Source organism: Bidens hawaiensis, unplaced genomic scaffold (genome assembly GCF_021521415.1).
Source record: "Bidens hawaiensis isolate Kalapana, Puna unplaced genomic scaffold, B.hawaiensis_p1.1 tig00045561_1, whole genome shotgun sequence".
Classification (NCBI taxonomy): domain Eukaryota; kingdom Viridiplantae; phylum Streptophyta; class Magnoliopsida; order Asterales; family Asteraceae; genus Bidens; species Bidens hawaiensis.
Genome location: NW_027498124.1, coordinates 72,233 through 94,550, shown reverse-complemented (window position 1 = coordinate 94,550; position 22,318 = coordinate 72,233). Strand labels below are relative to the sequence as shown.

Here is a 22,318-nt window from a genome sequence, read left to right as displayed (position 1 = left end):
ATAATTACTTAAAACCACATACATAATGTAGGTCGGATTATCATCTAAGACATCAGGGGATGGTCATCACAGTTGAAAAAAAGCTTTATTGAGTAGGCGAAATTTTCTAGATAGTTTTTTTAATAACATTTAGAAAGTTAGAACTATCCACGATAACCGAGTAATTCTTCTTTTGTTTTCGAATTGTATACGTTATAAACAAACAGCCAACAAGCTACAAAAAAAATAGCACCCCTCTCCCCAAGCCGGAGTGAAGCTCGGGCACCGACAATGACTTAAAAACTGAATTTGCACGACTTGAACCAAACTAAAGACTTTCATTTGGACCTATTCTTGAACCATAAGAAACCGAGTGATCCTTCTTGAACTCAACACATTAAAATAAGAACAATTTATGTAAAAACGTTATGCGTAATATAAATATAACTAGTTTTTTTTTACCCAGGGCAGCTAGCAAAACCCTAGCGTTGAAACCTGAGCGTTACGACGGTGAGTCGAGTCGAATTGGGTCAGTATCGGTTACATTTGTTACACTAGAGACACCATCGGTAAAATTTGAACGTCAAAACCCAAAAAATTAATTCGTCAAATTAAAATAGAAAAAGATAAACATATAAAAAAACAAAATATATAAAACGATGTCCGTTTGGTCGACAAACACAGCCATTGAGGAGGTATTCAACAAATTCGATCAGTTTTGATTACGTTTGTTACGGTAGCGGAGCTAAAAACGGAAAAAAAATATATAAAAATTGAGATGGACCAATGGGCAATTGGGTGGAGGCGGTCAATAAACCTGCGCGTTGGTAATCCCCGAGCGTTGAGGCGACGAGTCTATGCGAATTCGGTCGGTTTCTTTAAGGTTGTTATGGTACTGGAACTAAAACAAAAAATGACGTTCGACCGGTTTGCATTACGTTTGTTATGTTAACTAAACTGAAAATAAACAGCAAAATTTACAGACCAATATGTTCTGCCAAATAGCCCGATAGGACACTTGCGGCACCAAAGTTCTAATTTATATATAGTATTAATATTAATAGTAATAGTAATTAGTTTAAAAGTATTATTGTAAAAAGTAATTACAAAACCATGATTTGTAAAATAAAAAAGAACTTGATATAAAACGTTACTCATAAAATAAAAATAATATAATTAATATAAAAATGTTATTTGTAAAAAAAAACTAATATATGGGTCATTTGTAAATTCAAATTATTAATATAAAACCGTTATTTGTAAAGTGAAAATAGTTAATATAAAAATACACACTGTCTGTAAAATAAAAACAACTAATATAAAAAAATAACTTGTAAAATAAATTAGTAATTAAAAAAAATTATTTGTAAACTTTAAATAATTATTATCATGAAAACGTATTTAACTTGGTGTTTTAACAAAGTCAACTAGTCAAACAAAATGGCCATTTTCTTTTGTAAATATTTTGGTCAGCGGTTCATATGCATGACTACAAAAATAAGCCTCCAAAGTGGTTTACATGCACCATTAGTACTTATAACAGTTGCACCAAAATCATCTTTGTAGTTGGTTTATGTTTCTTGCATTCATTCTTATAACTTAATACACTATTGACTTATAACCTAATCCCCTATGCATATACTATCTATATAAACCAACTCACTATCACCATATCTAAACACACACAACAAAAGTAACCTTCACATTAATATAACAAACATGATAAACACCATCAGTTGGGGTCTCTTTCTAAGCCTTCTGCTTTCCGTTGCATTTACTACGTTCGCAAAAACTCACCATCACGAGTTTAAGGTATGTCAAATGTTGCTATCATCATGCATATATGTGTATATGAGTAATAAACGGTTTTCGTCTCTGTGGTTTGTCCAAATCTGCGGTTTTAGTCCAATAGTTTCAAATTTGCGATTTACGTTCATGTGGTTTCATTTCACCTGCAATTAAACCCGAATTCATTAACCCCGTTAAGTCTGATCGTTAAATCCATCAGCGTACCCTTCATATGAAGGGTATTTTTATTCCCCCACCCCTCACATGAGGGGGCTTACGAGTTACGACTAGGGTTTATTTGGGGAGAAAAGGGACAAAAAGGCCCCTCAAGTGAGGGGCATGCTGTTGGGTTTAACGACCAGACTTAACGGGGTTAATGAATTTGGGTTTAATTGCAAGTGAAATGAAATCACATGGACAAAAATCGCAAATCTGAAACTATTGGACTAAAACCGCTGATTATGACAAACCACATTAACGGAAACTGCAGTTCACTCTATGTGTATTGTATTTGTTTAGTCATAAGGTTATTGAGTATTACTATATATTGTGGCTGAAGGTTCAAGAAATAGCAGCAAGGAGGCTATGTAGAAACCATAGAATCGTTGCGGTTAACGGGCAATTCCCAGGGCCGACTCTAGAAGTGCGAAACGGGGATAGTCTTGTTGTTAAAGTCACTAATGCTGCTCCTTATAATGTCACAATCCATTGGTACTTTATAAACTCTTTAACCTTTATGCTGCACATTAATAATATAATAAATGTTGCTATTGATATAATGGTTTTATGTTTTTTTTATAAGGCATGGATTACGCCAACTGCGAAACCCGTGGGCTGACGGGCCTGAATATGTGACCCAATGCCCAATCTGGCCCGGAGGAAGTTACACATACAGGTTCACTATAACAGACCAGGAAGGAACATTGTGGTGGCATGCACATAGCCGATGGCTACGCGCTACAGTTTATGGCGCGTTTGTTATTCGTCCTAAGTTGGGTTCTTCATACCCCTTTCCAAAGCCCAAAATTGAGTTTCCTATTATTCTAGGTACATAAAACTTAAGTGATTACACACAAAATGAAAAATTCACGAAAATAGCCGTTTTGACCGAATAAATTGACTTACTGGCCTTGACTTTTTCAAATTACCAAAATTGACCATTTGACTTCTTTTTAAAGAAAATAGTTCACTCATTCATAGGTCGGGCTCGTGGCTCGCTCGAATAAAACAAGCTAAAAAACTTTATTTTAATTGTACTTTGTATTTTAACCTTACCTTTAACATAGATACATTATTTTAAAATAAAACAATTAATGTATGTAAAAAGTAATTTACAAAACCAAAATTTGTAAAGTAAAAAAAAACAATAAAAGAAAAACTTAATCCAAACCGAGCCAAAATCGACCATGGCTCGGCTCGTTGGCTCGATCTTAGCCCGTATAACTTCAAAATCAAGCTCAAGCCTAGCTGAGTTGCCTCGTCTAATTTCAAGCTTGAGCTTGAGCTCAAAACCACCCTGGCTCGACTAGTGAACAACCCTACTCATTCATAACATGTTATATATGTCAGCCACTACTATGTGGATATATTAAATCTGTTGCTCCAATAACTTTTTAATTTTTAATACAAATACTGTTATTGTATTAGTTAATTTTGTTTTACAACACATTAACTATTTTTGTTTTAGAAATAATATGTTCTTAATAACTTTTTTTATATTAATGAATCAACATGTTCATTTTTCACTATGAAACAGGTGAATGGTGGGACAGAAAAGTGATCAGTGTTCAAAGACAAGCATTATTCAGTGGTGCAGCTCCAAATATATCAGATGCTATCACCATTAACGCGCAGCCTGGTGATCTTTTGAGATGTTCAAGCCAAGGTTAATTAATAAAAATGATCTTAATTATATATTCTAGGGGTGGCAAATGTGACCCATGGGTTGTATTAAAATGTATATAATGGGTCAGAATTGGTCAAACTAAAAAAAGAAAATGATTGAAACGGGTCAAAACGGGTTGACATTTCTCGAGTTTTTTTTTATGGAACGAGAAAAACGGAGAAAACTTTTCAGTATTTTTACTTTTTTAGTTTTAAGATTAATATTTCAAGTTATAATTTTTTAATTATTTTTTTTGAATTATTTAATGATGGGTTTTTGAAATCTTAACCCATTTTGACCCATTTCAAAAACCCCTCAGTAAAAAATTCAAAAAAAATAATTAAAAAATCATAACTCGAAATATAAATCAAAAACTAAAAAAGTAAAAGTATTTTCTTTTTTTAGTTTGACCCATTCCGACCCATTAAATAATTATTTTCTTTTTTCAGTTTGACCCATTCTGACCCATTATATACAATTTAATACAACCCATGGGTCACATTTGCCACCCTAAATTATATTCACAACAAATACTCGGTTCAAATATGCAAAATGTGTTATGCAGGTACTACAAAACTTACAGTGAACAAAGGCGACACGGTTCTTTTACGGGTCATCAATGCTGCACTCAATCAACAGCTCTTTTTCAGTGTGGCTAACCACAAACTAACCGTGGTCGCCACCGACGCTATCTACACCAAGCCGTTTACAACCAATGTCATCATGGTGGGGCCCGGTCAAACCACGGACATCCTCCTGACCGCTGACCAGCAGCCCGGGCGCTACTACATGGTGCACGTGCTTATGAAAGTGCTAGAAATGCACCTTTCGATAACACCACCGCCACAGCTATCTTAAACTACAAAACCGCAACTTCACAACCGATATTACCTCAACTTCCATTCTATAACGACACAAACACGGTCACCATGTTCTCAAACCGAATAAAGAGTCTCGGGAAAATAACCGTCCCGACTAAAATAGACGAGAACCTGTTTTTCACAATGGGGTTCGGGTTCTTTAACTGCACTCCCGGGCCTAGATGTCAAGGGCCCAACAACACGCGGTTTGGTGCTAGTATGAACAATGTGTCATTTGTGCTTCCAAACCGCGTGTCTTTACTTCAAGCTTACGCTCAAGATTCCTAATATTTACACGACAGACTTTCCGCCTGTCCCGCCCGTGAAGTTTGATTACACGGGTAATGTTCCTCGCGGGCTGTGGCAGCCCGTTAAGGGGACAAAGCTGTATAAGCTAAAGTTTGGTTCAAGTGTGCAGATTGTGTTGCAAGATACATCCATCTTCTCGACGGAAGATCATCCGGTTCATCTTCATGGATACCATTTCTATATTGTTGGTCAGGGTTTCGGTAACTTTAACCCTTCAAGAGATGCTGCTAACTTCAATCTTGTTGATCCGCCACAACGGAATACAATTGATGTCCCGGTTGGAGGATGGGCAGCTATCAGATTTGTAGCAGATAATCCAGGTAAATGTAGAATAATGAAAACCGCGTGAGTATGTAATGTATTAGTAATCAAATATATATATACGAGCATTATAGAGATAAATACAATCTCCTGATTACGGTATCAGTTAAAAATCAAACTCTAATATTATATTTTATAATATTCTCTAATAGTAAACTCGTATAAAATATATATATATATATATATATATATATATATATAGGATCAAGCATTTTAGATCACAAAAAACACCAAAAATTAAAAAAAAAATCATAAAACATAAAAAAAACGCAAAAATGAAAAAAGTAAAAAAATCAAAATTCTTATTTATCATCCAGGTTTCATAAAAAAAATAAAAAATAAATAAAAAACCGTCTCCGTTTAGCTAAGTTATACACATATGTATAATATGTACATACATATTTTTTATACACATATATACAATTTAAGGTAAATGATAATGTACATATGTGTACATTAAGTAACTAGAGATTAAATGAAATTATACACGTGTATAATATGAAGTTTTTTTTTTTGTTTTCTTTATGAAAGCGGAATGAATTATAAGAATTTTGGTTTTTTACTTTTTAAAAATTTTTGTTTTATAATTTTTTTAAAGTTTTTTTAGTGGTCCAAAATGGTTCTCAAAGTTCTCAATTTCCAAAGGGTTCTCTTAGGATCCTTACCCAATGTATACATATATATATGAGCATGAAACTAACAAAGGGTTATGTTATAGGTATTTGGTTTATGCATTGTCACATTGATGCTCATTTGGCTTGGGGATTTGCAATGGCATTCATTGTCGAAGATGGCGTTGGTGAATCCGAAACATTACTACCTCCTCCTTCTGATCTGCCACAATGTTAAGATACTGCAGCCAGCAGTATTCAGCAAATGATATATATGTTCGTGTGATTCGGTCAATTATTTATGTTTTTTTTTCCGGTTTTCACTTAGGTTACTAAAGAAAAATATGTAGCACTATTGAAATATACGGTGTCGATCTCCGGAGTGGGTATTGTAGTGTGTAATTTTATTTGCTAAAGAAGCAATGTAATGTTTGAATTATTCTTTATTAATTAAAGAACTTATCAAAATGTAATCACTTATTTGTTTTGTATTATGTTTCTATCACATTACAAAGAAGTTCTTGACATGAGTACATCCTAAATGCAATAATAAGACATGATAAATATAGTAGAGGAAATGATGAGTCCAAACCATCCAATAACTTTAACATGTACTCGAGCCGAGCTTGAACTGAAAAGTGTCAAATCGAGCACATGATAAACCTTGGTCAAAGTATCAGCAATTTAATTTTAGTAGGTCCGTATCAAAATGATAAAGCGTACGTTGCGTTGGCATCATGTCTCAAATGAAAGACAGATTAATCTCAAAGTGTTTCTTACAATGATAAAACACGAGAACAGATCCTAAGTATGTAGTTCTAGAACTGAAAAAATATTCTCTTAGAGTTGTAATTTTTTATTTCTTATGGTATTATAGTAGATATTCAATAGCTAGAATATATAGGATTCGCAGAGCGGTTAAAAACTCATTATTGGTGATGTAATGTTGGTGTGTTTGCCCTTTTAGCTCCTTGTTGATTGGGGTTTTATAATATTTTTAGCCGTTTCAAAAAAATATATGTAGTACTAATATTGTCACACCATAGTGTAGGTGGACTAGCAGGAAGAATGTTACACCCCGCCTTAAGGCTTGGCTTGTAACCTATTAATACCATTTCCATTTCTTACGCAGCTGAAAGTAATACTAGGGTGAGCGTAATAGTCTTAAGGCTAAAGACATAGGAATTTAAATCTTCTAAGTAAGCTTTAAAATGTCCTTTTAATACTCTACAATAAATCTAGTATATAACTTTTTGACGCTTACATATGAACATACTTAAAAAAAGATACATCAGTTGATGTCATGTGAGTCATAGTGTTAGAATCACGAATCCACGACACATATCCGAGAGAAAACGTTTCAAAATACAAGCACTTCGATCGGTTGCTGTGAGTCAAAGTTGTGAAGTATTTTGTTTGTCTGAATTTATTTGCTAATCTTGAACCCAAAATTTATATATGGAATAAAGTCATGAGACTCAATCATACCAATGTGGTCAGTTAAAGGTCCAGCCATACCCACAGTTCAAATCTCGGAGCAGACCCACGACACGGGTTAAAGTTAAACATATACAGTCTGCAATTCAAATCCACTAAAGCAAGTATGATTTTGAAAATTAGGACTAAATCTTATGTAGGACCCAGAAGATCACGATTCAATCAACAATCAAGAACATAACAAAAGAAGAAAAATAACAAGGGACGAAACCCGAAACACAAACTTTATTGATCGAACAGGTTACGATCTTTATTATACGAACAACGTTGTTACAAGACACTTATATCGTACATCTATTTATAGGCATCATCATGGCGATTATATAACTACCTGGTAGTTATATAACTAACTTTATAACTGCCAATAACCGCCTAATATTTACATCAAGACCCCTTAACTTACAAATGTTGCATAAAGCACCCTAAACTATACTTTGTACTAATTACAAAATTGTCCCGCAACATTTTATCAAACTTGATCACACAATTAAGGCCAGCATCTTATATCTGGTCCTATTGAGTCATGGTCAGATATGACCCGTTACAACTTAATGACTCGTTATTAAAGCACAATATAATATGTTACAGTCCATTACAAACTAATATGAATCATGATTGATGTTATATAGTCACATTGGGGTTAATTTGTCATATTGGGTTGTAAACTTGTAATAGATCATATAAGGTACTCATGGGTCATATTCGGTTTTAATTGATCACATAACATCTTATGACTCATTACTCATTAGAGTCATAATATGATCCAATAAGGCTGCATATCATGTAGCAAATTGATACATAGGATCACAAATCATAACAGCAAAGAACAAGAATTCAAATAACTATAACAATTAGTGTACAAAGAACACTGTTAACTTCCAGATCAACAGATGAATCACTCTATACGGTTTCGTAAAACAAAATGACTTGCACACAACTACACAAGAATACACGAATCAAACAAGTATCATGAATTGAAACCTATGACCACTACAATGTACTTTGCTCAGCTAATCAAGCAAAGTCACACAAACATAGACCGACGTCACATGATGATACGATCCTAACATCGAGGAAGATCAGAAGGAGGCGGTAGCAACGTCTCTGATTCCCTGACTCCATTTTCAACTATGAACGCCATTGCGAAACCCCAAGCAAGATGAGTATCTATGTGACAATGCATCAACCATACTCCTGTAAAGATTCAAGAAACAACTTCATGTTTAGTATGATATATATATATACACACACACATTCAAGTATATTTAATATTAAAGATTGTATTTTTATATTAAGGGATTACTCATTACTCTATAGAATATTAACCAAGTTTTGAAACTGTTCCAATCAGGTTACTCATAAAATTTTTTGTTCCATTCAGGTTACTAAAGTTTTCTTTTTGTTCTAATCCTAGATATTTTTACCTGGATAGCAGGTTTTGTAGATTATTTTTTTTTCTATTAATGTTGGTTTACCTGGATTATCTGCTACAAATCTGATAGCTGCCCATCCTCCAACCGGGACATCAATTGTATTCCGTTGTGGCGGATCAACAAGATTGAAGTTAGCAGCATCTCTTGAAGGGTTAAAGTTACCGAAACCCTGACCAACAATATAGAAATGGTATCCATGAAGATGAACCGGATGATCTTCTGTCGAGAAGATGGATGTATCTTGCAACACAATCTGCACACTTGAACCAAACTTTAGCTTATACAGCTTTGTCCCCTTAACGGGCTGCCACAGCCCGCGAGAAACATTACCCGTGTAATCAAACTTCACGGGCGGGACAGGCGGAAAGTCTGTCGTGTAAATATTAGGAATCTTTTGAGTGTAAGCTTGAAGTAAAGACACGCGGTTTGGAAGCACAAATGACACATTGTTCATACTAGCACCAAACCGCGTGTTGTTGGGCCCTTGACATCTAGGCCCGGGCGTGCAGTTAAAGAACCCGAACCCCATTGTGAAAAACAGGTTCTCGTCTATTTTAGTCGGGACAGTTATTTTACCGAGACTCCTTATTCGGTTTGAGAACGCGGTAACCGTGTTTGTGTCGTTGTAGAACGGAAGTTGAGGTAATATCGGCTGTGAAGTTGCGGTTTTGTAGTCTAAGATAGCGGTGGCGGTGGTGTTGTCGAAAGGTGGGTTTTGAGCGGTTGCGTAAGCGCGTGCAGCCATGTAGTACCGCCCGGGCTGCTGGTCAGCGGTCAGGAGGACGTCCGTGGTTTGACCGGGCCCGACCATGATGACGTTGGTGGTAAACGGCTTGGTGTAGATAGCGTCGGTGGCGACCACGGTTAGTTTGTGGTTAGCCACACTGAAAAAGAGCTGTTGATTGAGTGCAGCATTGATGACCCGTAACAGAACCGTATCGCCTTTATTAACCGAAAGTCTCGTGGTCCCTTGGCTCGAACATCTAAAAAGATCACCGGGTTGCCCGTTAATAGTTATAGCATCGGATATATTCGGGGCTGCACCGGTGAACAAGGCTTGTCTTAGGACACTAATCACTTTTCGGTCCCACCACTCGCCTAGAATAACTGGGAACTCGATTGTGGGCTTTGGGAACGGGTATGTGGTACCGATCTTAGGACGGATGACGAGTGCGCCATAGACCGTGGCCCGTAGCCAACGGCTATGAGCATGCCACCACAATGTTCCCTCCTGGTCTGTTATGGTGAACCTGTATGTGTAACTTCCTCCGGGCCGGATTGGGCATTGGGTCACAAATTCAGGCCCATCGGCCCATGGGTTTTGCAGTTGGCGTAATCCATGCCTAAATAATACAACAACATGTTATAGCATTAATGCAGTGTTAATAGCAACAACTTGTTAAATAAGTTGGCAATGCAGTGTTTTAACTTATAATGATAAAACTTTACCAATGGATTGTGACATTGTAAGGAGCAGCATTTGTGACTTTAACGAAAAGGGTATCCCCGTTTCGTACGTCTAGAGTGGGGCCCGGGAATTGCCCGTTAACGTTAACGATTCTATGGTTTTTGCATAGTCTTGTTGCTGCTTGTTCTTGAACCTATGAGAAACCAAGTAGTATTAATCATTAATCATTAATTCATTATTATGTACAAACCATATAAAAACATATAACTAATAATATGTCATGGCGTGGCGTGGCGTGACGTGACGTGACATTTGTAAGTACAAAAGGAGACAGGTTTACTTTGAACTCGTAGTTATGTATTTCCGCGAATGTAGTAAAAGCAAAGGAAATGAGAAGGCTCAGGAATAGGGCCCGAGAGATTGACATCTTGCGTGTCGTTTTTCGTGACGAATAGATATTGTTGTTAAACACTTTTGGTTAAGGAAGTGTGAAGGTTTGTTGTGTGTTTAGATGATGTGATATGGGGTAGTTTATATAGACATAGTTTGTGTTGGGGCTAGGTTTTGAGTCAATAGTGAAGTTAGAATGAGAGAAAACTTGGTTGATTTTGGTGCAACCACTAGTCTTATTATTTTTTTAAATGTGAAGCAGGACACTACTTATTTTAGTTATTTTAGTGATGCATGGAACTGGTACATATTATCAAAAGTAGCTATAGATAACATGCTAAAAAGAGCTTGGGTCAAATGTATAAAGTTATGGATCAGTAATATGAGTAAGAGGGATGTCAATCGTGTTAGGTTGACATATTGAATTGTGTAACCCAAACACGACTCATATTTTTATTTATGTCAAAGATTTCGACTATCACCAAAATGCATATAAATTTGAGTCAACCTGAAGATGACCAGTTTTAACTCATTTTATTTAAATGACTCAAATGGGTTGACTGGTTGTAAGTTGGCTAAGGGTAACATGACAAATAATTTATAGGGTGTTTAAAAAGAAAAGAAAGTTAATATAATATAACTAGCCATGTAAATCTTGAAATCAAAGTCAAGAAACTAATTAAGTATGAAATTCAAATCAAAGTTATCTATGGTAAATAGAGAAGTAACTAAATCTTGAAATCAAAGTCAAGTAAAAGCTTTGATTTGATAATAAATTAATTTTATTAGAAAGAATAGAATGAGTAAAATAATAAAATTTGGAAATCAAAGCATCGGGTCAACCCATTTCTTAAACGCGTCAACTCAAACACAACCAATTTATTCAAACGAGTCAACTTAAACATGACCCGTTTGTTAAACAAGTCATACTAGTCAACCCAAAATCTGATTATATTCGTGTCGTGTTTGGTATGTGTCAGCCCCCAAGGTAAAACTGATCTATTTAGGGTCCACCACTAATTAGTTAATAATAAGTTTTAGTTATGGTTGGTTTACTTGTCCTTCTCAACCATTTGAGGAAAATCTGTCATCTTTTACTATATATAAACAAAAAGTCAACATCATCCAATAAAATTGTAATCATTGATTTGTTTTCAAACAATGTTGTTCAGCTACAAAATCTGTCTTGTTATTGTTAATAATGTTAGACCGTTATTACAACAGGTGGAAATATACAAAAACTATGGTGAAACTGAAACGTGTATTTATTAATTATTCTAATTTAAAATAAAATAAAAAGAAACAGAATCTTAATTAGGCAACCTGGTCCAACCAAACCAAAAGAGGGTTTGGTGTAGCAACTAACAGTATATCATTTCTTTTGCCATTTTAAACTATACATGTACACTTTGTCTACAACACCAAGCGTCGGACCTAGGTGGTCGTACTTATAAGTTATTTTGTGTGAAAAATCGAGTGACGTTCTATATTTTCAGACAATGACACCTATAAGAAAGCTGGTTTTGGTTTAGTAACGCAAATTGTAGCGTTGGATGATTACTTATACATGTATAGTGGGCAGGCCGACAGAGCATAAAACCCAGTAACAAACCTGACCCAGAGCCGGACCAAGTGTACCCGACCCACGGATACAAATCAGGTTTAAGTTTCTCAGAAAAACGTACCCAAAACCGAATCAGACCCACCAAAACCGGTTCCGCCTCTACCCGTTTCGGTTACATAAGATAAAAACCAAACAAAAAACAAAAAAAACCCAGTTTATGCACATCTACTGTATATGTTGGTCATAAATGGTTTAACTAGGTTAAAACATGTTTAGGTGCATCTTTAATCATGACATTGATATGTCAACCCATTGATAGCCTGAACCCGTTTAGCGGCTAAACACTGATCCGTTTGACTTTGTGTTTAAGGGTCATGGTCAAAAGTCAAAAGTCGTCTCGGCTTTCATCTAAAAGTGAAACTAACATGATTTGAAATGCAATCAATATACAACACCACAACAAAAATATCTTGTGTCCCAAAAATTTCCTGATACAAAACAAAAACCTGTGAAAGAACCTTGAAAAGTTAAAATTTAAACCTCTCAAAAAACAAAACTCAACAAAATGTAACATCTAGTGTACAAGAATCTCATAAAGTAACCAGCCATAGAATCTATCTAATCATATCTTCTAGACTTGTATTTGGCTTTTTAGTGCTTGCAAAACCTTCATTTTCGACTCGCAGATATTAGAAAACTCGGTCAAAGCAGTTCCTTGTGCAGCTACCATCTTCCGTGCAACATCGACGGGCTTCCAAGACCTAATTGCCCGATTAACCCGCTCACCAGCTTCCAAATCATCAACTGATTCAACCAAAGTTTCAAGAACCTTGACTACTTTCCCGGGCCTGTCATTGTTTTCTTCCCCGTGAACTGAAGACAGCAAAAAGTCAACATCCACATCCACAGGTCTATCGATTTGCTCTTTCAACCATTTAGCTACTTTATCGATTGTGCTAAATAATGATGATATTGAATCCTTGAACGCATTGGACAGTTGACTATTTGACTGGTCGGAAGGGCCGCCTTTTTTCTTCTTTTTTCCAGATGGAAGAGAAGACCGGACACACGATTGGATTATGAGCCCGAGCCATGATAACGGCTCGGTTACTAATTGGATTAAGATGGAAAGATCAGTTCCCGGAGAAGATAATAGCGGTTTTGTGGAGTTCAGTTTTTCGGAAATGCATTGCTCTAACAGACAACATAAGACTTGCCAGTTTACGGGAAACGCGTGTCGGTCTGTGCTGTTTGTTTCGTGAGAGTTCAAATTCCAGGCGTTCAAAAACACAGCAAAGTTCATCCAGTCGATCAGATTAGAAGAAAAAACCTGTTTCATATAAAAGATTTAGCTGCATTTATGAATAAATGTTTAACAGAAGAGCAGTTAAACTACTAGTTCGTTTTCAGTTCTTACCTCGAAAGATTTCTGACTGTTAGAAACAGAAATAACCAACTCCACTGCATCCGGGAGGGAGAACCCTAAAATTTTAGCATATGATTCAAGCAAGGATTTGAGTTCTGAGAAATCTTTCGAATCAAAACCATTAATATTGGAATTTCCCTTTATTGATGATGAAGCACATTGTATTGACAAATAAATCATGCGTGGAAGTAGTGATCGCTTTTCAATACTTGTCACCTTTGCTTCGGTTTGTTTAGCCTCATCCTGCTATAACAGATTAAATTGAGATTAAAATTAAATTTCCATTATTCGCAAAATGTAAAAACAATTAAAAATATATATAAACATAGAGCAATAGAGATCATCGCTTATACCAGGTTTTGTCTAGGATAACATGAAACATCTTCATACGGTCCCGAGAGATAATTTTTGTCTAAGGATGGGGTCCACCAAGGTCGTAGCTTTAAATCTTCATTAAAAGTCAACTTCTTGGAGCGAATCTCATTTGAAATGTCAAGAAAGTCACTTCCATTATTTAGGCTTTCAAGTACAGACTAGAAAAGATAAACAAATGTCATTTCAATATTGCTACATAAAAGCGGAATAGAACACGTTTACTGTGGGTAAAATAGTAAATACTAAATACCTCTGCTTCTTCAAAGCTATTCGATTTTCGCTTTAGTTGTAAAATCGACCCTTCAATCTTTGTTGTTACGTACTGACTGGATTGTTGCAATCTCTCTTTAAATTGAACAAATTCAATTACCTATACAGATGTTATAGCTTACATTAATCTTGAAAATAAATGGCATTAAGATATAAATGTGTAATTATCTTTACTTTAGAGTAATTTCGATGACGATATGCAAGAAAAGTAAGGTCTGCAGATTCCTTAAAGTGATCATCCATGAACCGTAAGTAACCCTTAAAAAGGTCACTAGTATCTGCCAACAGTGAAGATGTTAGCATTTGTGGGAATATATGATGTGACACGGTTTCGAGGAGTATGTTCTTGACATCCAATGATTTGTACCTATATATATTAGCAAAAAATAAATAAATAAACAAACAAATAAATAATCATACAAGTAGTGAAGTACAATTGTGTTACCATTCATACGCTAATGGAAGAGCATTCCAATAAGAATACAGGTGTAACAACAGAATCTTGTACTGCCAAACATATCTGCATAATAAAAATTAAATGTTTAGTGAGTATGGAGGTTTCTAATATGGAGATGAAAATAATCAAAATATTAGAAGAAACTAGAACCTTCTAACAGTTAAACCAAGCTCCAACACCATTATAGCTTCCAACAAATAACCTACATGTTGTGTACGCCAAAACAACTACAACAGGTAATCAAGAAATTATGTTATAGCAGATTGAAAATAGGATGTATGGGATTAATAATTAACAAATTTGAAAACAAATTGATACCTGAATAAGCACATTGCATGTCATAGATAGAAGTTCTTCACCATACATAGTCTCTTGTACATCCAAGTCCTTTGAAAGTGGGAGATTTTGACAATACATTTCAGTCATTTTAACTGCAAATCCCACAAGATCTGTGCAAAGAAGGGTAGCCATATAAGTTTTAGAAAAGACATAAAAATGTAGTAAAAAAAATAAAGGAACTCTGGTAAATTGTAATTTAAAGAATAAGTCAATAAACAACATGGATGTCTATGTGGTATGCACAGAATATGGTTTTGGTCTGTACGTTCAAAAGGATACAAGTTTAGAGTTTAGACCAGTGATTTGCACAAGCGTACCACATTTGGTTCCTAAAATGTATAGGAATTAACTTTTCTGTCAAAACTTTTACATTACAACAATATCCTTTGACTAAATTTTTTGGCTTTATTATTAATAGGCCCCAAAAGTTTAGTTTTGATTTTTTGATATAACAGAAGAGTAAATCTCCATCCATTTCAAGGACCAAATGTTTTATGTTTCTGCAATCTATGGGTCTAAGCCTGTAATTTCCAAATTTGGGGACCAAAGTCATAGCCCGTGCTTACCACATGGACCATACGTGTAATTAATTGTAATTAAAGTAAAACGATTACCTTCAACAGGAAGAGAGAACGTATCACCAATCAGTTCTCTTATTTTAAAAAATGTTATATGTTGACCAAGAACATTTCTTGATGGTGTTGAGGAAGAGTCAATGCATTTAACCAGCTTTTCTAATAACTGTTTTTTCATGGCACCAGGTAGAATTTGTAAAAAGGCCTCCACATCAGCAGTAAAGCTAGCTAAATGCCCAAACCTGTTGTAAAGAAATCTAAAGATTCAGAAAATTTATACTCGTTTTATTTGTAATTCATAAACACAATTATTAAATTATACCTGGAGAAATACAAAATTAGATCATCCACGAGTTTTTCAGCATTACCCTTTCCATACATTATTTTCCGCCTTTCAATTCCAAGATTTGCTAATCCCGGGCCTCTTATAGAATCATTACCTGCTTCCGTCATTAGACTTTCTACAAACTCAGAGGCCTTTGCTATGCAAGAATCAAACTGCACATAAGATAATTAAAACAACATAAACTTCAAGGACTGGTTAGAAAAATAAATATATGAGACCGGTGAAGGTAATAAGAGCATGCCTTGTCATCTGCCAAGTGTCCATGCTGGCAGTCGGTTGATTTTGAAACCTTCAAACTGCAATCGTCTTCCAGCAAGCAACCGAGATAATGATGGAAACATTCCCAGTCATCAGGGCTGCAAATGAAAAAAAGAGAATCAGTGATAATGTGGCAGTTGCAGATTAAAAAATATCTTAAATCTTTTGGATTTTTCATTTTTTATTGTATTTATATAAACATATGCATCCATGGAAGATGATGATGATGATGTACCATAATTTTAACACTTTCTGAAATATATCTGCAGCTCCATCAAAATCACCTGCCCGGGCAAGAAGTCTCCCCTGTCAACTTGTAAGTTAAAGAGCACATGCATATTAAGATAATAAGACATCTATATAATAACAAATATAAAAACAATAAGGGAGCAGATAGTACCTGTATTCGTAGTTTATCAACTTCGATCATTATAAGTGATCCTAAGTTCCCAGATAGAATTTCTGTAGCGTCCCCATATTTGGCTTGTTGTTCCAATAGAGAAATATATACACTAAGAGCTGCAACCAATGCCATTCATTTAATACTATCAACAAAATGTATTTTCTAAAGATAATAATAAGTCAAAATGACTAAATCAAACCGCACCTTCAGGCTCATGCAAGCTATGAGAAGCAATGTGTTTTTTAAGTAAACCTTCAGCTAACTGCAAAAGTTTCTCATCTCCATTTCCACACAGCACCTATCAAACATTCAAAACCAAATATCTAATAGACTATAACATAAACAATTTATAGAATAATAATGGTATAACCATATCGTTTCATAAAGTTTAGAATATGAACCTGTAACTGAATGCTACAGACTGCCCATAGCAAGAACCGCTCTTCACCAGCAACTTTATACATTTTAATAGCTATCTACAACAACAAAAATCTATCATTTAAAGCTACATAATATTGGAAGAATGTATAAATCTGAAAATACTTCAAGATAACAAAACATCTACCTGTTGCTGCTTCACAAAAGAGTATTCGCGAACATAGCAGTTGAAGAGTCCCATCATAAGTTCCAAATTGTTTGGAAACGTTCCGCATGCATACTCATAACAACTAGTAGCCATGTCCACTGATGATGTATGGTTGTATATAATATAAGTATGTAACTTAGAAAAAAAATATGAAATTAAGTAAATGAAATGGAGTGTGTTAGGAATACAAACGATGATCTAGCCGTTGGAAAACGATCTGCAATGTGCTTAATGTGAGATCATCGATTAAGAATGAATCGTTCTTATACAAAAGATCTTTAGCATTGATGCAGACAGATAAGGCTTCCTCCATTTTACCCATTCTCTCCAAAATAAGAGCCTTAAGTGCCTGCATTACGTTAAAACAAGATTACAAATTTTACCAGTTCCAATTTTTGCAGCCCACTGATTGTAAAACTTCATAATAAGAAACAAAATAAAGTCATGTTCTAATGCTAGCAAACATGATGTCGGATACAGTAACTAAATAAGACAAACAATACTTTAAACCTAGCAAGTTCAGTTAATGCAACCACCAAGTGAACAAATGACATTTCTAATCACAATAATATGTCTACATCATTTATTCAATTTCCTTTCATTTCAATAACAGAAAATGAAACCAATCTGGTACATAAATGTATATTTTGCATTTATGTTTGTTTAAGAAAGTATACGAAATTAGACGTATCTAGACACTTTTTTTTCATGTGAGACAGAGTTGAGCCTGTAGGAATGTGGAAGCGTACAACAAGATGTGAAAATTGTAGTCATCCATGACTACAATTTTCACATCTTGGTGACGCTCCCACATTTCTACAGATTCATTTTTGTTTTTTTCTCGCAAAAAATAATGCTTTAATACCTTTGTAAAAGATTGAAAATGACTGCAAAGAATACTTTGTGAAAAATGTATAAGAATATCAATATTTCGACACGTGGAAAGTGTATGGATATCATAAACAACCCTATAAGTCACAAAAAGTAACTTATAATTTCGTATACATTCACAAGCACAGTAAAGGTTAAATATTTATATACCAGAATGGTTCAGTTCTTATTATTAAAACGAAAAAAACAAAAATTGAAGAAATGAAGTTGAAAACCATTATTGGTGATTAAGAATGTCATTTATTCACCACTTGGTAGTTGCTCTAACTAAAATTGCTGGGTTTAACGTATCATTCATCTTATTTAGTTAGTAGATCCTACGAGGCTACGACATGTTTGCCAGTATTAAAAAATGACTTTTCATGGTTCAATTGAGAGTATACTGATTGGGTAGACCAAGAATGCCAAGGTTTTTAGACTAATGACAAGACTCACGATAAGTGCAACGCTTTCAAAGTATTGTAGATTATGCGTCTCGTATAGATGAAAGAAGTAGATCTCAAAACCCAAAAAATTAGAAATAAGCCTAACTCATGGTTTAAAAAGGCGTTCTGAGGCGCACCTCGAGACTTACGCCTCGTCAGCCTCAGTGGAAAAACGCATAAGAGGTTAGCCTCATTAGAGAATACTGAACCTAAGCCTCAACCTTTGTTTGCGAGGCAGTCCGAGGCGGTGAGGCTTGAGCCTCACTGAAAGTTGTGAAATATGCCAAAAAAAACAAATATTTTCAGATTTTTTTTACCCATTTAGTGCTTAGTGGACTTATTTGGTGAGCCAGCCCAACATTTACTGTTAGTGCACTTAAAAAACATCATCGTGTAACTGTATAATGGTTAGTTTTTAATTGGTGTGTCTCCTTTCACAACAATAAGCAACACAGATGCAGTCACAACAACAAAAACTACTTCATAATGTTTGTGTTTTGTCGAACTATTTTATGACGTTTGTTTTATTACTAAATTAGGTTTTATAATATTCATAATGTTTCTTTTATAAGTGTTATTTTTATAGATTATATATATATATTTTAATAATGTTTCAAGACTAAAGCCTCGAGGCTTACGCCTCGAGAGTCTAACAGAAAACGCCTCAAGGCTCGTTTACGCCTTTTTAAACCTTGACTGCCTAAGCCTATTACTCAAGAAAAAATTAAAACTCAAAAGAGTTTTAGGATAAGAAATGAACACTATCCTAGTTTACCTAATGAGATAAATTTCAGGTTAACTAATTTAATGATAACCACACAGATTCAAAAACTCTTCTGTTAGAATTCATGTAAACACAGCAACTAAGCACGAATGTAGGACCTTATAAGTGTTCCCTTTATAAAGACGGATTACGTTATGATCAAAGGTCCGCCTTTGAAAAGGTAACCATCATAGATCCTAACTTATCAGAAGACTTATTAAATTTGTAAAGTTATCATCTAATTAGGGCAAATCAAACCTTAATTATGACTATACATCTACACTTTTAATTCACCTAATCCTTCATATTATCTTCAATACTATTAAGCTACATTTCAACCCTACCAAAATCCAATTGAATCGTTCAACCATAACACGTAAACAATTTGCATATTAAATTTTATACAAACATTATCGCCTACTGAATAATAACGGAAACTAATTAACGGACTTACGAGAGCGTATGAAGAATTAGGATATTTGGAGAGTAAACCGGTGGAGAGTTTGAGTGCATTTTTGAACTGACGAGAGTCGATTGCGTCCCAGACCGGACGGACTCGGCGTTCCGGTATGCCGCCGGCCAGTCCGAATTTTGAAGCCATTGTAAAAGTTAGGGTTTGTTTGTTTTAGACGACGGCGACTGTGAGAGGTGTGATTGAAGATGTTGTTTTGCTAATAAGATGATGTTAACGGAGTTAAACGGGATGGAAGGAAACCGTTTGTTTTATGTATAACCCTAAACTAAACGCTAATCAATACACTTTTATCCTTAGGCTATCCGTAGTTAAAACTAGACGGCCATGCGTAGTTAAAACTAGACACGTTCGGACATTTTACGTCATGTGATGCGTAATCAGCATTTCAACATTTTGTATAAAACAATTGTAGCGGGAAAATGCCCCCAAAACGCGCATTTCTCTCCTTCCTATCTATCTATCTACCTCTCTCTAGGGATGAGATCGGGACCGTGCACGTACTTAAAATTAGTAAATCTTGGTACCCATAATCGTACCCAATCTTATGGTATGGGTACGGGTAGACGAGTACGGGTACAGGTATATGTACGGAAGAGGTACGGGTATTCAGGAAAAAAAAGTTCATCCCTAACTCTCTATCACAAAAGCCTCGAAATTCAAGTCGGTCTAGCGTTTTGTACACAAAGTTCACCCAAAACGCGGGGGGGGGGGGGGGGTGTTCCCCGGCGTTTTGGGCCGAAACGCCGCCCCAAAATGTCCGACTACGAATGGTCTAAAAAAGTTGGTCTTAAAGGTTGTTTGATTGTTTGGCAATCTCTGAACTGGTCAACGTGTTTTTTAAAACTTATATTTTAGGAGGCTTGATGAACCATTTAGATGTGTCTTTTAAGTGAACTGAACACGCTCTATCTTTTAATGACATCAATAAAAGACTACCAAGCAACCCTTTAGAAACTTAGTCAAAGTCAACCATTGTCATTTGTCATCTCTTGCTTCGTCAATCGACTCCGGTATTAGTTGGGTGCCATCTTTACTGCATATGTAGGTTCACTAAAGACGATGATTGCATATGTAGGTTCACTAAAGATAATTTTCCGTGTAAGAACAAGCATGTCGCTAGTGCTTATATTCTCGTTCTTATGATTTTTTTATGTTCACGTATGATTATTTGTCTTCATTATGTTTACACTTCAGCTTGTTGTGACTATTTGTTTGTTTACTTTGGGACTTTATGTTGTAGTTGAACTTTGATCGTGTGATCTTTTGGCTTGTAAAGCTATGGTTGTGTAATAAAATTTTCTCTTTAGTTTCATATATTTTCTTTGTAAGTAAGTGATACTATCGGCATGTAGTGTGTATCGGTTTTAAGTTCTCTATTTTCCAGCACCAACTTGGAAAGCACGATTCTAGAACTAGTGTTACAAAACTTGGTTGATTAACTTCTAATAGTCTCTATTAATGAAGTTTATTACTATTGATAATGAGTTGGAACTGGCAACGTAGTTACCATTGATAAGTGATTTGGTGTTGATAAAAAAGTTAATAGCTGTTAAAAACTGTCGTCTGTTGATCATAATAAATACTATTGACGAAGAACATGTTTTTCTATTGAAGATCTAACATATATTTTATGATGATGCAATATTTATTCAAACGAAATCTCCTTTGAAATGTTGTTTAATTGTTGCAAATATCATTTTAATTTGTCAATAAATCAGTTAGTTATTTAGTACTTAGGAATAGTATAAAGTTAACGAACTAAGGGGCTGTTTGTTTACATCTGAATGGAACAATTCTGATGTAAACATCTTATTCATTCAGACTTCAGACTGTTTGGTTCCAAACAGAAAAACATCTGAATGGTTAAAATTATGTCTGAATCATTCAGACTTACTGATGTTGCTGAATGGGACAGAGACTCATTCAGATATGATTCATTCAGATCTAATAAACCAAACAGCCCCTACGGTGTGATATTAGAATTGTGCATTCTTGGTTTTAACCAAATAGTTAGTAATGATTGGTTAATTTTCAAACTCTCATTGTTACAACAATTAATCTAATCAAATCCAATGTCAAGTTGTTATGCTCACAATCCAATAGTTGGTATCATATAGCATATATAGGAATTTAGAAGATGGTGAATAGGTTTCTTAACATTCTATTGATTATAAAATAACTCTTGACTTTTATCTATATGCAAAAATATCAAAGTGTAGGACGAGAAGATATAACCCAGTTTATAGAGATTTAAGTTGATATTGTTAACCAATCAGTTATGTCAATCTCGTTGATTCATCAATCAAGAGTTGCTTCACTAGCCTCTCTAAACGTTAGTGTCACCTTACAAACGTCTCACCAAAGTAGTGACCACCTAGTCATGTCTCACTAACTAAGTAGCGATCACCTCAATACAATATTTTATAAAAAAAAGTACAAGTTTTGAAGTTATTCTCTTGTTAGGCTTTTTAATCCTTTTCGTATATGCAAAATATACAAAAGAAAGAGAGAGAGAAAGAGAGTTTATATAGTTTTGCAAGATGTGATCTTAAGTGTCGTATAAATGCCCTATATATAGCCAAGTTTTAGAAGAGAGTTTTTTTTACCAAGCACAAGCTTAACGGTCGACTACGGATCTAGCATATTCTACATACCCACATCGAATTTAATAATCAAATTGTGGT

The 22,318-nt window shown here is 34.9% G+C and overlaps 2 protein-coding genes and 1 pseudogene across 3 annotated transcripts; 1 reads left to right on the top strand and 2 right to left on the bottom strand.

The window, feature by feature from the left end:
- The first annotated feature begins 1,527 nt into the window (after positions 1-1,527).
- On the top strand, positions 1,528-6,057 carry LOC143595840 (laccase-3-like; annotated as a pseudogene). Its single transcript, XR_013146600.1, has 6 exons — positions 1,528-1,791; positions 2,327-2,478; positions 2,570-2,814; positions 3,524-3,652; positions 4,218-5,141; positions 5,861-6,057. The product of XR_013146600.1 is annotated as a laccase-3-like (transcript).
- Positions 6,058-8,048: 1,991 nt separating this feature from the next.
- Positions 8,049-10,743, bottom strand: LOC143595839 (laccase-3-like). The gene is made up of 4 exons (XM_077074760.1): positions 10,432-10,743; positions 10,133-10,284; positions 8,726-10,026; positions 8,049-8,444 (listed from the first exon to the last, which is right to left on the bottom strand). The coding sequence occupies exons 1-4, from the start codon at positions 10,516-10,518 to the stop codon at positions 8,314-8,316; spliced, it is 1,671 nt and encodes a 556-aa protein (XP_076930875.1). The 5' UTR covers positions 10,519-10,743; the 3' UTR covers positions 8,049-8,313.
- A 1,726-nt stretch (positions 10,744-12,469) lies between these two features.
- LOC143595848 (N-terminal acetyltransferase B complex auxiliary subunit NAA25-like) lies at positions 12,470-19,887 on the bottom strand. The gene is made up of 18 exons (XM_077074765.1): positions 19,614-19,887; positions 17,273-17,429; positions 17,060-17,178; positions 16,896-16,970; positions 16,699-16,792; positions 16,492-16,610; positions 16,327-16,397; positions 16,075-16,189; positions 15,810-15,985; positions 15,527-15,729; positions 14,892-15,022; positions 14,724-14,800; positions 14,562-14,636; positions 14,291-14,483; positions 14,097-14,216; positions 13,825-14,004; positions 13,463-13,714; positions 12,470-13,375 (listed from the first exon to the last, which is right to left on the bottom strand). The coding sequence occupies exons 1-18, from the start codon at positions 19,758-19,760 to the stop codon at positions 12,677-12,679; spliced, it is 3,003 nt and encodes a 1,000-aa protein (XP_076930880.1). The 5' UTR covers positions 19,761-19,887; the 3' UTR covers positions 12,470-12,676.
- Between the last annotated feature and the right edge of the window lie 2,431 nt (positions 19,888-22,318).